Source organism: Cinclus cinclus, chromosome Z (assembly GCF_963662255.1).
Source record: "Cinclus cinclus chromosome Z, bCinCin1.1, whole genome shotgun sequence".
In the NCBI taxonomy this organism is placed as follows: Eukaryota; Metazoa; Chordata; class Aves; order Passeriformes; family Cinclidae; genus Cinclus; species Cinclus cinclus.
This window is the reverse complement of record NC_085084.1, coordinates 22,485,994-22,501,079: the sequence shown is the minus strand read 5'-3', so window position 1 is coordinate 22,501,079 and position 15,086 is coordinate 22,485,994. Positions and strand designations below refer to the sequence as shown.

Sequence of the window (15,086 nt, the reverse complement as noted above, 5' to 3'; positions counted from 1 at the left end):
CTGGGTGCCTCCTCCTGGCACCGGGCATATCCTCTGCTCTCAGAGCCGAACTGGCAGCTGGCTGGTCCCGTGGGGAAGCGCAGCCGTGCTGGGCGCAGCACAGACTGCTGGCATTGGCCGTCTGGAGTGTGGCCAGGAGGAGAGAAAGGCAAAGAGCAGCCGAGGGCTAGCTCCCTGGCTGAGGATTGCTACTCTTGTGCCAGGTGCCCTGTAACTCCTGGGAAAGGTCAGCGGTGTGTGCAGCACTCTGGGCACAGGGGGAGGGAGCCCGGCTGCTGCGCAGGCTCCAGCCCAGGGCAGCATCCTTCAGGCACGGCAGTTCTGCCAGGGAAACCGAGGCCAGCGGGAGGCGCTGTCAGCTCGGCAGGTCACATCTGCAGGACACACTGCCTCCCACAGCTCTGGGAGGAAGCGCCTGCAGTCCTGGAGTTGTGCACTGAGCCAGAGCAAAGGTAGGAAATGCAGAGTGTTTTGCAGAAATATTCAGGGGCAGCAGGCCAGCCTGCTTTGTGCTCTCAGGAGCACAGCAAGCACTGTGCAATGCAGCTCTGAACTGCTGGGAGAGAGGGAATATGGGGATGTGCCTGAAAATTGTGCTTGAGTAGTGAACTGATTTCGGTAGGCAATCTGTACTTTCTTTATTCCTTTCTGAAAGACAGATACAATGTGGCTTCATTCAGCAAAAACACAGATTTGGTTTTTGGGTTTTTTGTGGGGTTTTTTTCTGTATTTTAGGACAACTACTCAGGCAAGACCTTCAAAGCAGCAATTGTAGCAATTCCTACCCAGTGAGCAAAAAAATACCAAAACCCCCTACATCTTTCTAATGTAGATCTTGACTTTTTGGGCTGGTCCTGCAAACAGTTAAGGTGTGAAGCGCCTTCTGGTGTTGCCAGCAGGGACATGGATGCTTGGCCTGTTCTGGGATCAGGCCATGAGCTTGTTTGGTTTTGCTGCAGCCCCTCTGCAAGCTGACCAAGCCTTGCTTACTCTGTCCATCTCAGTGCTTCTGGCAGAGGCAGCAGATGGAAGCCTCTTCTGCTGCAAAGGGAACCTATTTGGAATGGTGCAGTGATCCCAAAGTCCACACAATGCCGCACTGAAAGATTAGACCCCTCACTCGTCAGTACCTTCTAACTGATCCTGCCTAAGGATCGCCTAATAACCTAAGGTGGTTCTAGTGAATATCAGCCGCCTCACACCTCTGTTGCAGGGCTGTTCTTCCTCTCAGTAATAATGGCTCAGCTGTCTCCTGCTGACATATTGCTGACCCAAGGCCAGTCTCTTGCCTGTTCCCTATAGAAGGACTTTACCTTAGATCCTCAAATTTTGCATGCATGCATGTAAAAAAGCCAACACAAACCCTTAGGAAAATCAAGACAGAAAAGCAGATTTATCAAGCCCAAAGCAACTGCATTAAAATGTAGGTCTATAAGCCTTTCTTCAGAATTTTCTTAATCATGGCTCCAGAGTCATTTTTGAGAGATAACTAGGCTGCCCCTAACAAGTCCAGATTAGTTGGCAAGCGGCAATTAGTCATCCGTAAAGCTATCCAGCAGTTGTGCAGCATTTTATCCAGATAACTGCTCCGTGGACATTGCAACCAGCTCCTGATTTATGTCTCCCCACTTCTTTTCCATGTTCTGAGCCAAGAGCGGTAGTATCTTTGTGAGGGCATCCTAACGCATTCCACGGGGACACCTCACTCCTATTCCATGTATTCTTCCATGGAAGATTCCTTGCTCTTTTTTCCCTGTCACCAGTGGGGATCAGCAGTCCCTTCCTGGCCCTGCTCGTTGTGCGTTCTCAAGACAGAGGCGATGCTCTGGCGCACCTGGCGCAGGTGACCCTTGGGCCCGAGGAGGGACCGATGCTCTGAGCTGCCGCGGATACGGCGGCGAACCCGAGCGGTGCCATCGCCTCACTGGGAACCCGAGCGGTGCCCATGGCGCTGCCTCCCCGGGCAGGGCTGTGCTCTCAGTGCCGCCGGGGCTGCCGAGCAGTGGCTTTCCACGTGTTCCGGCTCCGGCTCCGTCCCCGCAGCCGCGCTCTCCCGAACGCACTGACCCGCGCCCATTCCCGGTCCGGCTGCAGGAGCCCCCGCTCCTGGGCTCCCGCCGCTGGGCTGTCCTCTCCCAGAGCTTTCCCAGACTCTCTCCGCTCTACCAGGCTCCCACCTCTCTCGGGCTCTTCCCCCGTTCCCAGGTTCTGCCCCGTGTCCCGGGCTCTCCCCCCTCTCTCGGGTTTCCCCCGGTCGCGAGCTACTCCTTGTCCCAGGTTCCATCCTTTCCCGGGCTGTAGCCAGTGGTTTTCTTCCTCTCCCGGCATCTCTCCCAATCACTCCTCCCTCTCCCACGATCTCCCCTCTCTCCTAGGCCTCTCTCCCCTCCCCCGGCTTGTCCGTCGGTTCCCAGCCCGCCCCATCCCCGGCCCGGAGCGCAGCTTGGAGCTCGGAGAGCACCGGGGCCACACCGGTCCATTTTGTACAGACATTAGCACACAGCTTTCCTCTCACCCAGAAATACCCTTCTTGTTTAGGCGACCCGTTTCAACATCTGCCAAAAGAAACAAAACAGGAAATAAAACTTTTAATCTAAAGCAGCATCACCTCCTTTGTACACTGTGATTGCTGTTAAAAGATGCAACAAAGGCAGCAGGAGCGACAGCAAGATCCACGGGAAAGGAAAACAGAGCAGCCAAGTGTGAACCAGAAAATATAAAGCAACACAAGACATAACTGCTAATGTTTTCCAGATAATGAAACCCATGACTGAATACATCTAGAAAAGTGGCTACTCTGGAACAATCACTACAGCATCATTTCACAAAAGGAAAAGCTGGAATTGGTGGCTGCAAAAACCAGTCTTAATTCACTTTAAAGATAAAGTGTCTGGGGATAACTATGGACTAATCCAACCACAACCCTGTGGTGTGGCCTGCCAGATATGAGCTGTGATTTCATTTTTTCACTTCTACAGCTGTGATCAAGTATTTAAAATGAAAGCTACAAAAAATCCCTCAGCAGAATTAAACCCACAATGTCTTTGCAGATGTTGTGATGATGAAGCAGAAATCATGCCAATTCAATAGTCAGGGAAAAAATTCAGTAAAGCAAATATTGAAAGAAATAGTTGCAACAAATGAGCAATTTCATGCTGCATGGTATTTAACAACAACAACAAAAAAACATCTGTAGGAAAACAGCTTGCCATTTTTACCTGCGTTATAGATCAGTAATGTAATGGATTGGCACTTGCAATTAAAGAATGAATACTGTGGATATGTTAAGAGAAGTTTTATTGATGTACAGTCGATTTATTATTTAGACACCCTCTGTTCTCCCCATAGTCCCTTCTATTGTTTTTTTTCCTCTACCCCTTATACTGTTGCCACTAGACAGCCTTAGTAGTCTGGGCATACGGGCTGGAGGTGGCACATATCTGTGCCCCTCACATGGGGTATATGGGAGGAAGACAGACCTGTTACTGGGAGGCATGGCACGACAACACCTGATCTGCAGAACAGTTCCAGAAAGTAAAAGTAGTGTCCACCAACAGATGGTGAAGAGATGATGAACAAACTTAGGGAGGGGCTAGGGTTGGCTGATGTAACCACAGAGGTATAAAAGGCAGAGCAGCTGTTCTGCAGTCGAGCAGTGGCTGCTAGTCACAGGGATTTTCAGTGCTGTAGTTTTTCTTTATTCAGTCCTTCTGTTGTATTTTGTTAAGGTTTAATAAACCTTTCAAAATTTTCAAGGGTGAGCATCGTTTCTCACACCTCTATTCAGGAATATGTTCCTGAGGAGGCAGCAAAGCTTCAGCATTTTCTCATGAGATGTTGACAAAGCTCTTATTTTCTGTGGTGAGGAACATGACTGGAGTTGTCCTGAACCAGCATTGCTCAAGTAGGTTTTGTTCATATATGAACAAGCTTTGCAAAACTGTGACTATCCTTCAGAATCCTCTTTGTTTCCTTCTTCCACACCTTAGTTATGGACAATGTTCTAGCTTGCAAGAACTTCATTAATTCTTAATGCAGAACAACAAAGTGGGATTTTTACTGTTGCTGAGGAGATGGACTATTTGTCCTATTTGTTGACATCAATGCCAGGATTCTGTTAAACTGCTGGCTCTTGCTGCCCTGTTATTTTTCAGACAGATTCAGCTCCCTGCCCTTTATCCTCTCAGTTTTCACTTCAGGGCAGTGATGACCACAATCGGTCATGATCAGGCAGGTTGGGTGTCTCTAAAAATCGTGCTGCAGTGCTGGAGTTCTGCAGGCTGATGACATCACTGTTGGCATCATCACAGAAAGTGGCAATCCACTCCTTCTACCAGGGTGTAAAGGCTTTAGGCTCCTGCTAAAACGAGATGGCTACAAACAGCAGACCACCAGCTTAAGGGATAAACACTTCAGATCTAAATGCAGTATGTGAGAAAATGCAGGTCAGTAGTAGAGTTATTTGGGTAATAATAATATTATGCAATTCACCATGAGTGGGCTGCATCTAACATCTGGGCATACAAAAAGTTACACGACCTTACGTGACTTACATGACAGACATGCCTTACATGTCTGTCAGGCAGGCAGCAGGGTACAATCTCTTCTCCACACAAGTGGCCTAGACTGGCCAGTGGCCTTGTGGAATGCAAATTCCATGGCTGGACAGTCCTTTTTACCTTTTTATCAAGCAGAAGTACTATTTGGCTGGTTAACCAAACATTACACTCAGCCATGCTCCCTCTCTGTGCCAGCTCTGTCTCTGGAGCACACAGGGCCCCGTACATCTGTACAAAGCAGTACTGCCCCACATTCCTGTGTGGGCACAGGCCTGCAAGTACTGTGAAAGGCAAAAAGACCCTCGTATCTGCCTTGCTGTATACTCTGTCTCGAGAAACAATGGACTGGGCAGTACCAGCCCTACAGGCATCCAGTTAGTCTTGACAAAGGTCAAACTGATGGTTCATGTGTGGAAGTCACCACACAAAATGCAAAATGAATGCATGGAGTAATATCCAGAACAGACATAAGAAAATAGGCAGAGGGTCAGAAGCAGAAAAAAAAAATCTTGGTTTAACCTAAGAATGACCACAAACAGTGCTGACAGTGATCACACCCATTTATACCAGCTTTACAGAACAGTATGTTAAGGACTGAGATGAAGACAAATAAACCAAGACAGGAGCAGTATGAAAGAAAAAGCAACAAGTTGAAAGACTATATTAAATGATCAAGAAGTTGTACTGGTAATGATTTTTATTGTTTTTTAAAGAAATACAGATTTTCTGACAGTGCCTAAACAGTTAGGGAACTGTTGAAGTACCACTTGGCCACAGGTTTCTGAAGGACTGTTTCAGCTTCTCAAGGTGTGAGTCACGCCTTAAAGGTGAAAAATAACTGACACTGGAAACATCAGTGGGTGCACCCAATCTCAAAAGTCTCATGCTCCTTTTAAAAAAAAATAATTTAAAATAATAAATAATAAATAAATAAATAAATAAAATATAAGCGTATTAAAAATAATTACATTTAAATAAACAGAAAATTAACATTTCCAGCTGCCTAGTTGTTTGTATGAATATATTCTGCTCTCTTGCACTGTGGATGCAGAAGTACTTAAGGAGCCTTTCAATATACTTGGAGTTAGTATATTTTTTAACTGAACTGCAAGACTGATTAAACAACATTTACGTTCTCATACGCTTTACTGGGTTGAGAAAGCTTTAACTGTAAACTGCATACTTAAACTGCCTGCTGTGCTCTTGTAAACGCACAGACAACTTACATGCAGTCCATTGTTTCAAACTTTGTTTTGAACTTAACTATTTTTAAATATTAACTGCACACTACTGTAAAATAACCAACTCAGTCAAAAAACAGGTGGGCGAGTAAACACTGAAAACTACACAGTTCCCTCTTATTTTTCCACTTCTAGCTACTGAGCATGACGAAGAATGTCAGGAGGTTGTTGTGTTGCCTTCTTCCTCATCTTTACTGTAGACATGCTGCTGGTTCTCATGACTGATGTTTCAACAACCTAAACCAGCTGAAAAAATTCAAAATTAATAAAATATTTAGTACCAAGTGTAGCAGTTCTTCCACAAGGTAGAAAGGAAAGATAGCACTGTGATGATACACTGTATGTGCACAGCTTGCTCTTTACCACAAAACCAGTAAGCAATGCATGAATAACTACCTCTGTCCTATCACTTGATATGCTCAGTCAGTTTTTTTCCTGCCAAAGGAATATGGTCCCAAAGCTGCAGCAACTGCTCTCCAACTTGTGGTTCCAGCTCCTAGAAATTATCAGGAAACCAGGGAAATTACTTGTACTGCTACTATTGAGCATATAGAAACTATTTATTACTGAATTGTTAGATGAGGTTGCTGGTGACTGCTTTCAACCTTTCTAGAAGAACTCTACAGAATTCTGCTATCAGGACAAACATTAGAACTCCCAGCAGAGCAAGGTTTTCTTACGAGCGCTCAGCAGGAGATAAAAGCTTTCACAAGTCACCCTGGCCCACAGGCTGTTTGAGGTGTTTTCATTCACAGTGAGTTGTCATTTCTCAAAAAGATAATTCCCAGTGAACACACCACCACCATACACAAGAACAGATGCACCAGATACTTTGCGCCTCCCACAGATCAGTCACTTACTAACTAAAAGTCATTATTTTCCACATCTTTTAAGTTGAATTTCATCAAGGGTGGTGGAGAATGTAGAAAGAGAGGTCACAGGAAATACAGTGGCAATCTGTCCCTTGTAGTTCCCTTTCCTCCAGTTTCTTACAACTGGAGAGAGGTTTGGAAGAAGAGAAGGTGATACAAGAATTTTAGCTCTTGAATCATCACGGAGATGTTATGGGAGGGGATGGGGAGAGCAGAAACTGACACACAGCAATTTTGGCCTTTTGTAGTAGCTTTTAGAGCTTTAACAAATGCAAGAACTGTCCTAAGCTTTACTCTACCTCAAACCTCAGGATTCTCTTCAGGCTTTACAGAAAAAAACCTTACAATTATGAACAGTTATATGGGTGTGCTAGACTATCTAAGAGAACATATCTCAACCAAATAGGGCACAAACCTCCAGAGCTAAATTACAAACTAAAAAACAAACCAAACAACTTCTTTTTGGAAGCATCCACCTTTAAATAATTTTTTAAACACATAAGCAAGAAACTCTTTTGATTTTATCCAAATAGCTCTGTTACTTCAACAGTAATCCTGCATTAGCTGAACACACAATACACCGACGAACTGTGAATTCAGATTAGCAGATACACACACAAGTGGAGATAAATGTCAAGGCTGAACAAGCTAATAAGAATTACACAATTCTTCTAAGTAAAGACAACTTGAGAAGAAAATAATATTACCTGGCCATCTGTACTTATCTGTACTTTCTTACTGTCGTTCCATGGATTGAGCAAATGGTGTGCAAACTGAAAAGGAATGACTTCTTTTCGGATCCAGTCCACCTTAAATACACCTCCAAAACCAGCAGATCCCCAGTCTTGACTTTTCTCAAACCCGATAGCTGAAGCCATTCTAGCAAAACCCTGGGACAAAAATTGAAATATGAAAGAACAGACATAATGAGACTATATCTCTCTACAGTGGAATGAGATAAATAACCAAACTTCCTCTGAAACTTTCAAAGTACTTTCAAAGTGATTCACACACTCTCCACCACAAAGCTGGAGCTTCCAAGCTTCCAAAATATTTACATCTAGAAAGTTTCCACTTCAAATATGCCTTGTAGAGTTTGACTATAAGGAATGTCTCTCAATGACAAAATTATCACTAAGGGTTTTTTTAACTTTGTAACAGATTAAAAGACTGCTGCATAACCACTTGAATCAGAAGGAAATCAAGAACATTCTACTTCAGTATAGTCTATTAGGTATTCGTATTCCTTGTTACTTGTAGATTATTTTTAGAGAAATCCACTTGTTCCTTCTCATGTTCCCTCTATGTCAACAAACTTTAATGCAGAATTAGGAGAGTGTAGCTGTTCTTCAAAGAAAGAAGTCAAAGTTCCTTTTATTTCCTTCTTTAGTGAAGCTGGACAATAGTCCAACATGACAAGCATTCATCAAGAAAATGAATGAAACCCCAAACCCAAGACGGCATCTAACTTACGTAAGGACACCCTGATTTACCCACACACCAAACAAACTGAAAGTAAACCCAACCCCACACACAACGTATCAACTGTTCAGGTGTATTTACGCCATTTAGGACTTAGCAGTCCAAGAGATGGAGTTCACCATGTAGATTACTGGCACACACTGCTGTTGTAAGACAACCAGTCTTAGGTAGCTCAAGCCAGACTTAAATGACAATTAATAAAAGGAACAAAGGAAAAATAAATGTGGAATAGAAAGAGACAGTTGGGACAAGAGAAGATTAACAGAGAAGTTAATCTCACATTCCCATGAGGGTGCAGTGCACTGTCAAAACTGGGAGGGCAGTGCAAGGTCAACCACTCCTGACTTCAGCGTGTCTTCGTTTCCCTGCTTCCTTGTCCGAAAGCACCAGTGCAACAGCCATTTTCATTATCAACTGACTTGCTGAAAATTACTTTCCAGTATTACATTTGAATTTTCCAAACCATCGTAGGTAAGATGTCATTGCAGTCCTTCAGAGGTATTGCCAAGACAGCTATGTTTTGGCTGGTTCATTAGATTTTAAGTTCAGCTGACTTTTATAAATTGCTTATATAGGAAAATGTAAGTTGAACTTTCTTTACTTGGAACAACTGAAATTAGCCAGCTCACAGCTAACCTGCAACTTTGCACTGCCAGGTCAAGCTTTTAACTTCAAACTGACCACAGATTTGTCATATTTGTCAACAAACTGTTGACAGTTTGTCAAACAAACAGTTTGTCAACAAACTGTTGACAAATATCTCACTGAATATAAAGTCAAGACACAGCTCTGAAAGAATCATGACCAGCTTCCTAACTGGAAGTGAAAAAAACCCCCAGTTTTTAATAAAAATTTTAATAAAGAAATTTATGAGTTTCTTGGCTTTAGAAAGCTGTTACTTGTCTGTAACTGCTTGTTCACTTACAATACACAATCTGGCATGCAAGCAGTAGCAATTCCCTACTTTGTTACAATTTTTTGCTGTTGTTGTTTTAGAGGATTAATGTAGGGTACAAACATTTTTCTGACTCATGATGTTTGGAGACAATTCTGTCTCAGCTTTTGAGGGACAAGTGTATTTCAGATACTCTTTCTTCAGCAAGCACAGATATTTACACCTTGTTCTGCTCCTCAGAAAATCAGAAGCAATAAGCAAAGCCGCCCACACTACACAGCCATTTGTTACACCCTCCTAAACCATCAACCACTGTGAATACATAGTTTTAGATTAAGACTCACCTGAAAGCATGCAGACCCTTGAACAGCAAATATTAAGTAAACCACACTGCTCTCCCAAAAGGCTCCGTTCAATTTCCGTTCATTACTTGGTGTGGTGGACCATATTCCCCTCTGCTGAGAAATATCAATGCTTTGCAAGTTGCTACTTTTCATTATAAAGTACCGAACTGGCATGTTTTGTCTTGGTGAAGGAGATTTGCAGCCCTGGAAAAATAAATTAAATTCATAAATACAATACAATAAAACAGGCTTTATTTCTGAAGTTTTATACACATGAAGATAGAAATCCCTCGACAGTGCTCCTCCCTTCCTCCTCCAGGTTCTGAAAGAAACATAGTATCTATCAGCTGGTCCAGTCTGAAATGGCTTTAAAATGTATTTCACCTCTATTTTACATTTTTAAAGCCCTTTTCAAAATAGTAATTCATCCATGAGGGGCAGAAACAAAATTAATCATCCTAGACTGCAGCTTACAGCACACTACTCACATTTCAACCTTCAGCAAACATTTTCTTCCTTTTACAATGTCTGATTTTAAAAGCTGAAAGACTCAAAGAGGAATTTCTAAATTCTCCCAGGAGGCCATGAAGGTTCCTCTAAGTGATCTCTTTAGTGTTACTGCAGGTTACTATTCAAGTATATAGGGACAACTATGACAATAATCTCATTAAAAATATGTGCTGTGTTAAAATAGCCATCACAAAAAAACCCAAGCAGTCATAGTAAGGCAGATAACACAATACTTAAAAACAATCAGTATCAATGTCTGCTATTAAAGAAACTGAGAAAGGCAGAACCCAAAAATTTCAGATGTGTGTGTACAGTATACTAATTTAGCTGAAAAAAATTAATACACCTTCACCGTTTATTACAAGTTTTTAAAAAATCTCATTTTTTTCTACTTTGAATAGCTTTCAAAGCTCAGCAGTCCACAACTTTTATTTTTACTGTACTAAACTAGTGTAACAAGGATATTTAGTCTAGATTTTAAGTTCCAGAAGGAAGTATTATGCAGCAGCTACAAACAGAAAGTTAAGTTAGGTTCCTAATTTATCAGTAAAATACTTAATAGCTGCAGAATGGTATCAGCAAGAAATTCTGTTACTTTTGAGGAGAAGGGTGTTTGACATCTCTACCTTTCCAGATACCGGAGAAGGAGGAGTAGCACGGGGGCTGCTATCTACAGGCTTCACTGAGGACTGAGCTGATCTGTTATCTGAGGATTGTTTGGAGACCATAATGTCTTTTTCTTTGTACTTCTTTGGCTGGTGGAGTGCGGGAGATGTAGATTTCACTGAAACCCTAAAAAGGACATACCTTGAGTTTTACAAACAGTCACTGAACAATTTACATCGACCTGTCAGTCTACTACATGTCCACATGTATTACAGCAAGTACAAAATATATTAAACCCTAACTAAAAAACCCATACTGATCATGCATCGTTTTTTAATGCTACTGTTAAGCCTCTTCTGATGCTTCTCAAAGATCACAGTTCATGGACAATATTTCTGACTGCCCTCTCAAATAGCAGACTCATCTACGAAATACTTCTCAGTGGGATTGCAATACAGCATACAACAGTATTAACACTTTTCAACTGTATTTCCACTGTTTCAACCTCCTTATTACTAGCAGAAATTTAAGTGTAGCTTGTATACATAATTTGCAACCTACAGGGAGCAGAAGACCTCAACAGCTTACTTTTCAGCATTAGAAGAGTCAGACAATTCAGTTTCTGTGGAGTTTTTTCTGCTGTTGGATGACTTCCACGTAGATGCCAAAGGAAGTTCTTCGCAAGTCGCAGGTCTTGGTCTCTGGCCAATTCCTGAAGGCTGCTGCAGACCTGCATACTGTTCTTCAGCACACAGAACAGCTGTAATTGCTCTTACAATTGTTTCATCACCCTGAGACCATGGTTTAGAAGGAGCTTGCATACGACGCAGGAACAAACTGTGCCACTTCTGCCTGAGTTGCAACAGCATACCAGCAGCCTGTAACGCATTCCAATTCTGTTAAAGACTGATGAAAATTACATCAGACAGGTGAGAGGACCCTATCTCTTTCCAATCAGGCAGCACCTGGCATTCTAATAATAATTTTTTTCCAAAATGAAAGGCAAGACTAAGGTCTTGGGGAGGGGGAATAATTAATATTTAAACTAAGATGTTAATTTACTTTATTTTCCTTGGGTGCAAGGTAATTTTTGAAACATTTAATTTAGCTCTGTATTAAACTTAACATTGTATTGTAAATCCACAATTTTTTTTTTTCCTTTTTATCTTTCTAGAAAACCCAATCCTTTCATGCTGTATGCCCTTCCTCTCAAATCAGTCTATACTCATGCACTCTTCAGTCATACCTGAGGGAAAAGAGCTCTAAGTGACGTTTTTTTGTACGCAGACTTCTGCACAAATGTGATGACTAAATTCAAAAGGCTATAGTCTTAATCCCCATGTTATCAGAAATGCTTCCATTAAAATAATTTTTTTACATCACTCTTTTGGACATGTCTAGGAGAGACGGTATTATTATTACAGCTGGTAAGGTCAAGTGTTTCATGACCCATAAACTACTTCCAGAGTAGTTTAGTAAACAGTCAGAGCTCCTCAATGACCTAAAGACTTCTATTTCAAAGAGATTTTTATTTATCCTTCCAAAATCTGACAGCAACTTTTTTTCAGCAACTCCAGCTTCAAGTGCTCCTTTTTTTGATTCAATTTTGGTTACCCTCTCAGAGAAATAAAAACACAATATACCAATGTGATTCTTCTCTCAGCTGCTGTTCAGCTGCTGGGATTTTGGCTATCCCAGATCATGCTATGGCCTGATGGAGCACCATGCAGGCAGCACAGGAGGCCAGAAGGAGCAGAAGGACATTATACAGCCACTGTCATCTGCAGGTTGCTGTCTCCTGCACCCATTGTTTTCTGTCTGGCAGTCTCTTCAGAATTTGCTGACTTGTGGAAAGGGACAAAACGCCCAAGATCAGACATATAAAACATCATACTGCCCAGAAGTTTTTGAAGCAGATACAACAGTATCTGGACTGCTAAGGCTTTCCGGCTCTCTTGTGTGATAAACAGAACCACACCAAGATGGAGGAAGACAGATGACAACTTTCACTGTTGACTTAGGTGACTAATTATTTTTTTCTTTTTGCTCATAGGTGAAAGAGTTGAAAGATATGGGTGATGGGTTATGAAACCTTGCAGCTTGGATGTTGAATACATGAATTCACTGGGCCAAAAGGAATTTAAGCCCTTTAATTCTTGATGAGCTTGTGAAGTAAAGGTTAGATCACAGAGTGTGTACTTTGAGAGGCTCAAATGGATCATGACATTCTTGGCTACTCAAATCTTACAAAAACCTTATACACATCTTTTATCAATTCTTCTGTATGAAGCAAACCCAGGAGTCTAACTTACTTCAGGGTCCAGTTTGAGATGGAGCCATTCATCCAGCTTCAGTAGTGCCAGATTAGCAGCTGTTTTGTCCTCCATCTCACTGCCACTGCTATCATTAGATGCCCCTCCCCCTGAATTAATGACAAAAGGTGCATTAACATTGCTATACTTACATACAAAAACCAAACACTACTTTATTAAATATTTTAATACAGCAGTATTTTTCCTTCTAAAATTGAATTTAAAATACAAGCATTTGTAAAACTACCTCTCCTTTTCTGCAAATACACTGAAAAGTCTTCGCTCCAGATAGCAGCAATCAAGTAGCCAGATCTGCTGGCCTTTCCTACTAAGTAAAAACCTGTACTGATGTGATCTGACTCAACTCATGTACCTTCACCAATATTCACAAGGCACTATCCAATTTTTGCCTGAAGCTGTTTGCAAAACCACATATGGCTCTATTTCGTAGTAAAACAGCAGATTTAAATACCTAGTAGGAAAAAAAAATATATATATATACATATGGCCATTAATTAGGAATCCTTATTTTCCTAAGGTGCAATTCATTCAGAATGATCAGTATTCTAAGGTTAACTGTTTAAAAGCAAGACAGGAAAGCTTCAGGTGGACGTTCAGTTTGATTTAAACTATGAGAACTATCAGCACTTATTTTTGCTTCCATGCCAACAGGACTCAATTTAAATTAAAAAAAAAAAAAGAAAGGAAATTTCTATATGTTCTCTATTACTTTCAGGTAATAGTACAAAATTACGCTAATTTTTACTAACAAAATCTATCAGCAGAACATATCTTGAAAATGTGTGCATTAGCTAGAAGCAACATGACTTGTTTGCCATATTTCTAAATTATTCGGTTTGAATAATCTGATTCAAAGTATCAAATAAAGCAGGCTATAGAAAAAGAATATTGTTGGGGGTTGGTTATTTCCCTTTTCCCTCTGTGGAATTTTCCCCATTGTCATGCTAAGATACCTGTTGATCAGGCCCTAATGACAGGGGAAAGGGGGGAGGGGAGGGAAGAGGGAAACCCCTTGATATCCAAACAGCCAGAAGAGAAGACAGAAGGCTCTGGCCCGGCCCATTTCCCCCATGGAGTTCAGACTGGAAGGACGATCGCCGCCTCGGACCCATTCTGCCATCCCAGTGCCAGGAGCCATCCTCACTGCTGTCGGACCCTGCCCTGCTGCCTTCTCGCTGTAACCTGCCACCATCCAGCACTCTGCTGAGCACCAGGACCGACACCGTGAGCGGAGGGCTCTCTCCATCTCTCTCTCCCCCTGGGACAGCGCTGCCATCACCCCCAGCCCTCCTGCAGCTCTGCGGGACCTGCCTGCCCCCAGCACCGGGAACTGCAGCTCAGGGAAAAGGTGCCTGCAGCCCGAAAGGACTGGGACTGAGTTACTGTTGTGTTTGTGGCTAATTTCATAGCTGCTGTTGTTCTTGTTTGCCTTGTTAGTTATACTAGTAAAGAACAGTTATTCCTATCCCCCTATCTTTGCCTGAGAGCTCCCTTAATTTCAAAATCATAATAATCTGTAGCAAGGAAGGATCACATTTTTCAGTTCAAAGGGAGGCTTCTGCTTTCCTCAGCAAACACCTGTCTTTCAAACTAGGACAAACATACATACTACAGTTCTCAGTACCAGTATTATCATTAGCCATCATGTCTGCGTTCTTTCCTTAAAAACTACACTGTAACTTCTGAGACCCCAGAACTGCGTAATTTATGGACACAAATTTGTAAGGAATCGCAAAAGTAAGAGATTTATTACGGAACCTACAGACTATTCCTGCACAGCTACAGGAATTGTAACACTGTTGTTTTCAGAATCAGCCAATATATGTATTAAATATTACTTAAAAATAACCTTTCCATGTCACTAGTATACCAGTGGAAACATTCTAAATACAGTGTACCTCGAAAGGATGAAGATGCCTGCAAAGCGTTACTTGGCAGTCTGGCTGGTCCACAGAAGAGGGCCACGGTGACAGGTGTCACAACAGAGCAGCACCTGATGTTTGCTATCTTATGACCTCTTGTCATTTCATCATATATGAGCCAGTCTGTAGGGAGAGCCTGGATGGCTGCAGCTTGTCCATTTGCTGGGGCAATCTGTGCAAGAGCAGGTAAGCCTAGGCTATTATACTGTCTACCTGTAATTAACATAAATTTTAACATATTTCTCATTTTATCCACCACACTGTGGATGCCTCAACCTGGTAGTGTCCGAGGCCAGGCTGGGTGGAGCTCTGAGAAACCTGG

The 15,086-nt window shown here is 42.2% G+C and overlaps 2 protein-coding genes across 2 annotated transcripts in view; one reads left to right on the top strand and one right to left on the bottom strand.

Annotated features, from left to right (window-relative positions):
- The window catches only part of LOC134056914 (coiled-coil domain-containing protein 171-like), a 36,625-nt gene extending 34,746 nt beyond the window's left edge, over positions 1-1,879 (top strand). The window contains 2 exon segments of the mRNA XM_062513872.1: positions 736-788; positions 1,816-1,879. Coding sequence (XP_062369856.1) covers positions 736-788; positions 1,816-1,879 — 117 coding nt within the window.
- Positions 1,880-6,206: 4,327 nt separating this feature from the next.
- LOC134056148 (3'-5' RNA helicase YTHDC2-like) overlaps positions 6,207-15,086 on the bottom strand; it is a 29,269-nt gene continuing 20,389 nt past the window's right edge. Inside the window, exons 23-29 of the mRNA XM_062512729.1 lie at positions 14,741-14,936; positions 12,822-12,931; positions 11,098-11,387; positions 10,530-10,695; positions 9,394-9,597; positions 7,380-7,562; positions 6,207-6,296 (exon numbers count right to left, since the gene is read on the bottom strand). Coding sequence (XP_062368713.1) covers positions 6,207-6,296; positions 7,380-7,562; positions 9,394-9,597; positions 10,530-10,695; positions 11,098-11,387; positions 12,822-12,931; positions 14,741-14,936 — 1,239 coding nt within the window. The remainder of the gene's footprint in view (positions 6,297-7,379; positions 7,563-9,393; positions 9,598-10,529; positions 10,696-11,097; positions 11,388-12,821; positions 12,932-14,740; positions 14,937-15,086) is intronic.